General features: G+C 36.6%; 1 protein-coding gene across 1 annotated transcript; it reads left to right on the top strand.

Moving 5' to 3' along the window:
- Positions 1-564: 564 nt before the first annotated feature.
- LOC148033633 (uncharacterized) lies at positions 565-1,545 on the top strand. Its single transcript, XM_087682339.1, has 2 exons — positions 565-1,078; positions 1,258-1,545. The coding sequence occupies exons 1-2, from the start codon at positions 620-622 to the stop codon at positions 1,366-1,368; spliced, it is 570 nt and encodes a 189-aa protein (XP_087538465.1). The 5' UTR covers positions 565-619; the 3' UTR covers positions 1,369-1,545.
- Positions 1,546-10,508: the final 8,963 nt, after the last annotated feature.

Below are 10,508 nucleotides of genomic sequence, written 5' to 3'. Positions count from 1 at the left end.
AGTTGGGCCATGTATATCTTGTAGAAACCTTTGGACATCTTGTTGTTGTTGTTGCATAGGTATGTTTTCCACCTGCATTTGCTGAAAATCTGAATGGGATGGTGCTATGTCAAGATAGTTGTGAATGGGATGGGTGCTGAGGAAACGACTAGTTAGGAAGGATGGTGGAGTCTAAGCTAACCACATCCTAATGTAAGAGGAAACAACTGGTTAGGAAGGATGTACATAGGATGATAAATTGTTTGTCACCCTATTGGTGATGGAATTGTGGCTTGTGTACTTAAATGGTAAAAGAGCTTGGTGTTCCCAAATAGAATTGAAAGAGATTAAAGGTTAACGATGTTACTCAAAGAACTGTTACGCGACTATACAATGTTACTATAAAGACCAGCAATAACCATTGGATAAAAGGATAACGCAGTTAGAGCAATGTACGTAGGGGGAGAGAGAGAGAGAGAGAGAGAGAGAGAGAGAGAGAGAGAGATGTTGCATGTGATCAAGCTAACCGTTGGCGTAAAAAGGAGATTTGGCATCTTGTACGTTATGTATAAGAGAGTAGGGGAAGAGTGACACAGTAGATGTGTGCGAAGGGGAGATCAGAGCGGGAAGGAGGATATTGATGAGACCAATGAGAATGATCTCTCCGGTCCCTAATTTACTCCCGACAGAGCGAGAGCAGTTTGTGAGCAAGAGGACATCGGATCTCCTGCTCTTCAAGTTCCCTGATTTGGGAGCTGACACTGCTCAGAGCAGCAGCAGCGGCCATAGCCGAAGCGACACCAATTACTATGGCTGCTTCCACAATGTGATGACGATGATGATGCTGTGGGGGAGCAAACCGTCGTCATCTTCTGCTACTATGGCTTCTTCTAGCAACAGAGATGACCCGGAGATGGGTTTGAGTACCCACCAGCATCTTCCCGCCTGCAGCAATGGCAGGCCCTTCTCTTCTGCTTCGTCCACTCATCAGAGATTGGAGTCCTTCGATGCTCGCGTTCCCCTCAACCCTTCCAGCCTCAGGCCTGTCAAACCCAAATTCAAGAGGCGAGGACAAGCGCTCCATAGCTTGGCAGACAAGGTCTCTCTCTCTCTCTCTCTCTCTCTCTCTCTCTCCAATTCCGGTGGTTTAATTATGAATCCTAGCAAATACCATGACTTGCTATAGAGATCCTGGTTTTCACATTTTATCAGTTAAGAAATAAGTCTTTTTGGAGCATTGAGACCCTCAAACTGAACTTACATGCGATCTTGCTTCAGATCGTTGGACGACTTGCTCAAGGAGCATCCATATATCGAGGAAGTGCCTATAAGAAGGCAAATCGCCTTCCATCATCCAACCCAGAACCTTGCAACAGAGACTTGTTATAACATGTGAACACACACAGACACACACGCTCTCTCTCTCTCTCTCTCTCTCATTGTACCCCGGTAGATTTGGAACACTTCCATCCCCTATCTTATTGAGATCAATGCTACATGAGATCAGTATCTTAGAGGAATATCTAATTGTCTCCAATTTTGTGGATTCTTTTCTTTATCCATCTTAAGTAACTAAGTTGTTCCTCAGTATTTTCTCGGATTAAGGTCCAATTGTCAAATGTGGTTTTTACATGTTTTGAATGCTCCAATCTTGTGTAATCATGTCATAGAAATGCTTTCACATGACCTTGCTTTCTATTTCTAACATGTAAATTTTCATGTATTAAGTACTATGGAAAAGTTTTTAACCTCTACCAAAAAAAAAGGTATGGTCACAAATGCTTCTCTTCTCGTCATAAGACTTGCAACCCATTTATAGACATCGTAAATATACCACACAAATGAGCAACTAATCAAATTTGATGGTAGACTTCTTCTTCTTCTCTCTCTCTCTCTCTCTCTCTCTCTCTCTCTCTCTATATATATATATATATATATAGGTCCTACATAAAGGCTGATTGACCACACAGTATTGGTGTCAAGATGTGCAACCATACTTTTTCTTGTATCCTTTGATCAAGGATTGAAAGACAAGTATGATGGCAAGAACATCAAGGATGATTGCACGTTCACTATTTGTACTAACATGATATGGACAAAATTACAATGGTAAGGGTGCCAGACATAGGTACATCTTTCAATGTAAAGGATTGGCCCATGGGTCTCGCATTTGAAGAGACTTGATGTTGCTCTAAGTAGTGCTCAAAATTCCACCTTTTACCATGAATCTTATCACAAATTTCTTTTTGGTTCATGATAAACATATAATCTTAAAGATTTTAGTACATGTCACTAAAGCTATAAACTAAAATTTTCATGATGAAAAAAATCAACAAATTTCTATTCACATGCGAACTTTGACAATGATTCCTCTCTATTAAAAGCATGGTAAGAGCAAGAGACCTTACTTATCTCCTTTAATTAACACATGTAGATAGAGTATCCTATTTAGTTAACCATTTTCTTAAAATGTTTCCAATATTGTTTTCACTAAAGCAATAAGGTGAAAGTTGCAAATTCCATTGGTATTGGACTATCTCACTAAATAAGAGACTCCATTCGTTCCATTTTGACCTTTGATATATTTAGAAATATATTGGCCTAAAGTGTGCCTATCTCATAGTCTACTTCCATTGGCATAAGATGGATGTTTCTAACACTATATTAATGGAAGATATACAAAATGCAATCTCTCGAGCTAACACCTTGCTCTACATGCTCTATCAATTGGTTGCTTTATTTCTTTGATTCCATAAACATAATTAATTAAGATTTCATTTAGAAAACATAATATTCATTTTCTTTTCATGTCTATTTTATGACTATGCTTGTGAAGAAAACATAATTAAGAGCACATGTAGCTATTTCCAAGTGCTCCACATTGAGTTCCACCATTAGGAACTTGTTTTGTCACATAGGTGCTTAGGCCAAGCTCGTTGAGGAGAGGCTCCTTCACAAGGTGCAACTGGCTGCCTAAGACTTGATAATTATCATGGCTCTAAGGAGACTTTCACAAGTCTTGGATGGGATTAGTGACTTATGAGCCTAGATGTGTTCCCAAAGGTCCCTACACTAGTTAGGGGATATGGTGAAGGCTTGGTAGTATTGACAATTCTAGTCTAGAGCAATTTACTTGATATCAAATAGTCTACCTAGGGTAACACTTAGTACTGATGGCTCCAATCCAAAGTAGTTTGATCAGTATCAAATGGATTATTCAAAGTGGTTTTTTTTTTGTTCAATACTACTATTTTTATCTTGATCTAGTTTTTGTTCACTGGTTTGAAGTAAATGATTGCTTTCACTTGTTCCTATGTACGTGATGTAAAGACATGTAATGATTTTGTGCAATAAGATTAGTTAAGGGAGATGTTTTTGAATATCCAAACTAAGTGTGCTAGGATCCTAATTAGAAAACTAAAGATGTTTTGGGTGTATGAGTGGAAAGGACAAGGGTGACTTTGCTAACAAGAGTTGTCCTATGGTGGGGTGGATTGGATTAGTTGAGTTCCTTCTGAACAACTAGGTTTAGAGCTAAATACTCACTTCATTAGGGTCCAAGTCTTACAACTTAGCACATCACCATTGGAGGGGACCAATGCGCCTGCCTTATAGGCAAAGGGATCGATGCTCAACCTTGGGTAAGATATTCATGAATATATGTGTGCACCACACCATTGGAGGGGACCAATGCCTGCCTTATAGGCAAAGGGATCGATGCTCAACCTCGGGTAAGTTATTCATGAATATATGTGTGCATCACGTGGGTTCAAAATAAGGCATTTTTAAAATACCATTTTTATACAATTTTTTACATAAAGAAGGGTGTAATATAAAGGGGTTGTTTATAGATTGAATCGAAAAGGGTTATATTTTATTTAGAAAATCACAGATAAGGATATTTATAAATAGGCCTTGAACGCACGTGATGTAGGGATATACATATAGTAACTTTCCCAAGTGCTCAACGCTCCCTCCTTTCGAGCTCCTTTCTCACTCTCATTCAACAAATTGTGATTGTTGTCTACTTTGGGTTTAATTGATCACACGGGTAGCTTTCTTAACTCACTATTAGAATGATGTTAGTGACCCTACTTGAGTCATTGGGAATCTCAGGTGGATTCTCATGGGTCAAGCTAGATGCTCCCCTACTATGAGGTGGATCTTGAAGCAATCTAACTATGTAAGCTCATGTGTTCCATGGGATCCAGTTTGTGATGCTTATGAGAAGTGACTGGGGGCCACTACCCAACATTACTCCCTAGGTTTCCCAAGCAAGTACATTTAATTCATACCTTTCTCTCCAACTCCTTGATCTAAATATCTATCACCAACATAAAACACATTAATCCTCCTAATGTGTCAACCTTACACAATGCAGCCAGTGCTACATGTTCTAATGTGCAATAAGTCACAACTTATAAATCCTCAAAAAATAAGAATTCCACATAAGATATTAACATTCTGGTCACTTAAAATTAACAATCAATTTGTCTAAATGTAAATCCTCTATATCATGTGTGTTCAAGACCTATTCAAAAATAGTCTTATATGTGAATTTATAAGAAATAAGCACACCCCTTTTCTATTCATTTTGTAAACGGACCCTTTACATGGCACCCTTCTATATATAAGAAATGTGTAAAAATGGTATTTAGAAAATCCCTCATTTTGAACCTACGTTATACACTAACATATTTATAAGTGACCATCCCCCCTTAGTTTCATAACAATAGGGGCTCTTGTCGTTACCAAGTTCTCATTGAGATCAATCATGGTTTAACTCCAATGTGAATAGGGATTTGATTCTTACTAAGAGAAGATACTATCATAGAGGACATATGAATACATGTTGATTTTCATCACCATGAAAATTCTATTATGTTACTTTAATGAGATGCACTAAAATTTTTAAGCTTTGATGTTTATCATGAGCCCATAATAAGCAACAAAACACATGGTACAAAGGTGGAATTTTGAAGTAGCTATTTGGAGCTACATCAACCTTCTCATGGGGGTACAATCATGGTCTAATATTGAGGTCCTTAAATTTTGATGTTAATGCCATCCAAATGTAGGACCCCCATCAAATCATCCTTTATATCAATGTTTGGCACCCTTATCATTGTGTTTTCCTATACAAATGACCTCAACACCAAATATTGTTAGTGCAACTATCCTAACTATTGCTATCATCTTACTTGTCTTTCAATCCTTGATCAAAAGATACAATAATATTTATGTATGCATCTCTTGACATCAAAATAATGTGGGAGGAGTTAATACAAAAGAGAGGGGGAGAGAGAGGATGGGAGGAGAGACATAGATGTGTGTTGATCTAACTAACTATAGGCATGGAAATGAAATTTGACATCTAGAATAATAGAACATGTAATCTAGAAGAACTAGTAAGCTACTTTTTCCAAGGATTGAATCCTCCTCCCATGATTTAACTTCTTAAAGCCCTAATGCCAACCATGATTTAGGATGTTAATTTCTTGTGCCAAGCCTCTTAGAGTCCAACTTAGGAAATACAGCCTAAACAAAAGAACAATAGTTGGGGAGTTGGATTTAGTGGCAACCCCATGATCAAATCCCTCTCATCCAAATTTGATTAGTAAAAAATTGTAAGAATCATAGTAAAGCCTCTTGCAAGGGAAATGCATGCAAATCCAAGCACATGAATCAAGCTTGCTTTAATGCTCAACCAGTAATTCAAAAACTAAGCATAACCCTTAGCTTTCATTCATGAATATCGAATCCTTCTCATGCTATCAACTACCTCGGTCATAAAATAGGGATATCATTGGATGTGGACTTGAAAATACGTAAGTACTCAATCAGTTCTCTCAAGACTAGGAAACTCGGGAAGAGCCCATGTTGTTTTGTTGAATTTAAAGTGGGCAACATCACAATTAAAGAGCTACAATTTGTGAGAGCCCATGTTCATGTTGAAATTGAACATTGAAGGTGGAAAAACCAATATTTCATTACCTTAAGTCTAATAACATACCAATATTTCATTACCTAAAGTCTAATAACATACCAATGTAAAAATTTTAACCTTTTAATTTGATGTAAGAAATACATGCTTATTCATAATCAAAGTGTTCAAGACACTAGGGTTGAATGAGGAGTCAAAACAAAATATGAGTGTTTATTAGTTGCCTAGAGGAAAAAAATATTGTGACCTAACAAGGAGTCAAAAAGCTACAATTCTCTTCGAACAAGATCTCAGTATTGTCATCAAGGTTCAATGGTAGATTCCTTTTTACGGACTAGCTTCATGCGAATGTTGCTACTCTCTAGTGTGATAACCAAATCCTAGTCATGAATATCTAATTGTGTGCAAGCTATATGACCAATGTACTCCATCCCATCATAAGGATAATTGCAGTCACTAAAGGTTACAAGTATGACAATATATTGCAAATATGAGGTTAAAGACTAAATATAAAAATAGAAATCTAATGGTGCATGTAATAGCTTGGGTAGAATGCTCCAAATTGTGTGAGGTGCAAGTGGTGGTATTATGCACAAAAAATAATCTAATGGTGTATGTAACGGTTTGGAAAAAATGCTAAAAATGGTGCGATGTGTAATGTGAAAAGAAGTGTGAGCTAAACATGCCAAGAATTAGGGAAAGAAACACACACACACACACACACACACACACACACACACACACACACACACACACACACACACACACACACACACACATGCAAGTGATTGAATGATATGCAATAAGCATTAACATTAAAATTTCTATACTCATCAATCGACAATGCCTTTGTGAAAATGTCAGCTATCCGACCTTGTGTGTTGACATATACCAAGTCAATCTCTCTTGCAAGTACCTTCTCTCTCACAAAGTAGTAATGCATCTCGATGTGTTTTGTGTTAGCATGGAACAATGGATTGCTAGCTAATCTATCTCATCTCCAACATCAGCACTCAACTTCACATTTTTCTCCAATGGCATTGAAAGAGGCCTACATGCTATCATATTATACTTGGACAACATATCCAAGCCATACTGCCTTTGGGATAGCCATAAACCATCATAACATTTGATCACTTCAATACCAAGAAAGTACCTTAGCTCACCCAAATCCTTCATTTCAAACTTCTTCTTCAAATGGTCATTTACTTCAGTGATCCCATTGTCATTTTCACCTATAATAATCAAGTCATCCACATAGATGACTATGATAACCAAACTTGCATCTCCCTTTCTCACATAAAGTGAGTGATCAACATCAGAAGTATAAAAGCCAATGTTGATATGGTACTCTTTGATCTCGCTCTGGGTACTTGCTTTTGCCCATAGAGCACATTCTTTAACCTGCACACGTATGTGGGATGCTCTATTTCCTCATAACATGCTACCTGCTCCATATATACCTCTTCTTGTAATTCACCATGCAAGAAGGCATTCTTTAATTCCATTTTCTACAAACTCCAACCTTTGGTTGGCTACCAAAGCAATTACAAACTCCAACCTTTGGTTGGCTACAAATTCCATTTTCTACAAACTCCAACCTTTGGTTGGCTACCAAAGAAATTACACATCTAATAGTTGCCATCCTAGTAACTAGAGTGAATGTCTCTTCATAATCTATGCCATATGTTTAAGGATAAGCTTTTGCAACTAACTTAGCCTTACACTTGCTAATAGGATCATTTGCATTATACTTAATTTTATAGATCCACTTATAGTGAATAGCTTTCTTGCCACCTTAGGCAATGGTACTAGATCCAAGTCTTCTTGGCCTCTAAAGCCATCTCATCCATTGTTGCATCCCAATGAGCATAACCATTAGCATATTCAAAACAAGTGGGCTCAACATCCTCAACCACCATTACCATATAAGCATAATGGTGAGCAATGTAACCTTCACAAGAAAATATTTTAACAGGGTATCTAACCTTGCAAGACCTGCATACCATTGGATCACTCAATGGAGCCTTTGCATTACCATGTGCTCTTTGTACACTTGATGTCCTGGTTGAAGGAATACCAAGCTCATCATCCAAACTCTCTAGACCACTACAATATCCATCAAACCCCAAATGGTTAGCAGATGCATCATTACCATTTGGCACTTTCTTCTTTCCTTTGTCTTTACTTGCAATACTTGCATATGCATCTGAAGATGTGGGGCTGCTCCTTTGTCTCCTAGACCAAGGGCAGCCAAGGGCTAACTGTAGATGATATTTCTAGTCCACTAAGGCTATGTGATTTTTTATTTTCTTTCTACACATAACCATTATGATCACAATCATCATCCAAAGCATCACTATTAGATACATACCAACTGCTCGCCTCATCAAAAGTGGCATCCCTACTCACTTTGAATCCACCTCTAACAATAATGATACTCTTTCACCTATGAAGAGTATCCAATGAAAATATATTTTTCAGCCTTTGGATCAAGCTTCTTTCACAACTCATCTAGCACATGAACATATGCAATATAGCCAAACACTTTCAAGTTATTACACATTTGGCTTCTTGCCTATAAAGAATTCTTCGGGGGTCATTCCATGAATTATAGTTGTGGGTATTGTATTCGTAATATAGACATCAATATGAACAACTTCAAAAATAAAAAATAAAAAAAAATCAACAATCAATGCCCGTTCAACTTCTACAATATGCCTATTTTTCCTTTCTGCAATCCCATTTTACTGTGGGGCATACCTGCAAGTAAATTATCACTTTATCCCATGAGACCTTAAGTCATTGAACTCATTAGAGGTGTACTCTCCCCCTCCATCTAACATCAAGTACTTAACTTTCAAGCTTATTTTTGTTTCAATAGCTATCTTGAAAGTTTTAAAGTGCTCAAACATATCACTCTTTTTCTTCATGAAATGCATCCACATCTTTCTTGGACAATCATCAATAAACATGAAAAAATATTTGCTCCCACCAAGAGATATGTTTTTCTTAGGCCCCCAAACATCTATATGCACAACACCAAGTATATTCTTATTCACATCTCTATCATGCAAAAGAGATTATCTTGATTGCTTACCAAACTAACATGTTTCACACACTATATGAAATTCTATAACTCTAAAGTAGGCAACCCTATAATCAATCCTTTGGACTGATTTAATTTTAGCCTTTGCACGTTTGGATGTCCAATATGTTTGTGCCATATTTCAATGTTTGCAACCACTCCCTTTTTTTAGTATACATAATAGCATTCATAGCAAAAATTCCAACATCTATAGTGAACATGCAGCCAACTCTACTTCATTTTGTGACCAACTTGCACTTATTATTAAAGTCTTTCATTTTAACAACCTTTACATTAAATCAAACTTTCAACCCCTACTCTACCATCTAGAAAATGGACACTAATCTCTTTGTGATGGATGGCACATGTAATACGCCTAACAGACTCTTTGTTTGACCATCATGCAAGGACATGGGAGCTTTTTCAATGTGTAAAATTGGGTGGCATAAGTCATCATCCATATGCATATAACCTAGATTTTGTAAATCCTACATCCCTCCAAATAATTTAACATGACAGGTCATATGACCAGATGCACTTGAATCAATATACCATTCATCATGACTAGTCATATGATTAGATACACCTAAGTGAACATATCATACATAATCATGTGTCCCCTGTATCTCTCCAAATCATTCAACATGATTGGTCATATGATTAGATCCACATGAATCAATATACCATACATCATCATGTGTCCCTTCTTTTTCATTAACAACATTTATCATATGTTGCATAACAAACAAATGCTCATTTTATCTTCATTCTATCGTGAAGAGAATGCATAGTTTTCTTGTTGCAATTTACTATTATGGGTGTCATCTTTCTTAGCATAACATTGGATTGCAATATGACATGTTTTGCCACAATAATGACAAATAATACTAGAATTTCTAGAGTTTCTATTTTGTTATCCACCTCTTTCTTTAGAGCTCTCCCTCTCTCTAAATTTTTTATGGCCTCTTGAGTTCTGGATTTCATTGAACTGCTGATTTAACTTGTTTTGTTGGTTATCGCCAACACATTCCATACCATAGTCTCTTGAAGAGGATTTTCCACATCGCTTCCTAAACTTGACTAAAATTCTTGGACATGTTTACTACTTCTTTCAAATGATTCACCCTATATGTTGATCTCTTAATTGATCATGAGAGAGACCAACTCATCAAAATCTTGAAATGGCTTCCATATATACAGAGAACTAACAATTTTCAAGCCTTCTCATTATTAAGGCCTCCCAAAGTAGATGAAATCACATTATCATCATTTGTCATTGCATTAATAGCTACTAAGGCATTTGCAATACTTCTCACTTTCAAAATATACTCATTTATATACTTCTCACTTTTAAAATATAATAATTTATATACTTATTTCCTTTCTTCAAGGTATTTAACTCTTGCTTGAGTTGAATCTTCTATGCCTTTATGTTTAATGAAAACATATTCTTGAAGATTGTCCAAGCTACATGTGAAGTTTTTGCATTTCTAATAT

This window comes from Lygodium microphyllum, chromosome 7 (assembly GCF_053477565.2).
Source record: "Lygodium microphyllum isolate KBCC chromosome 7, Lygodium_microphyllum_v1.1.10, whole genome shotgun sequence".
Classification (NCBI taxonomy): Eukaryota; Viridiplantae; Streptophyta; class Polypodiopsida; order Schizaeales; family Lygodiaceae; genus Lygodium; species Lygodium microphyllum.
Note: the sequence above shows the minus strand (reverse complement) of the source record. Positions and strands in the feature narration are given on the sequence as shown.

Bases quoted from the DNA above. Each gene is read 5' to 3' on its own strand.
- LOC148033633 (XM_087682339.1), top strand. From the start codon at position 620: ATGAGACCAATGAGAATGATCTCTCCGGTCCCTAATTTACTCCCGACA. The intron at 1,079-1,257 runs GTCTCTCTCTCT...ATCTTGCTTCAG, and splicing joins TCCATAGCTTGGCAGACAAG to ATCGTTGGACGACTTGCTCA.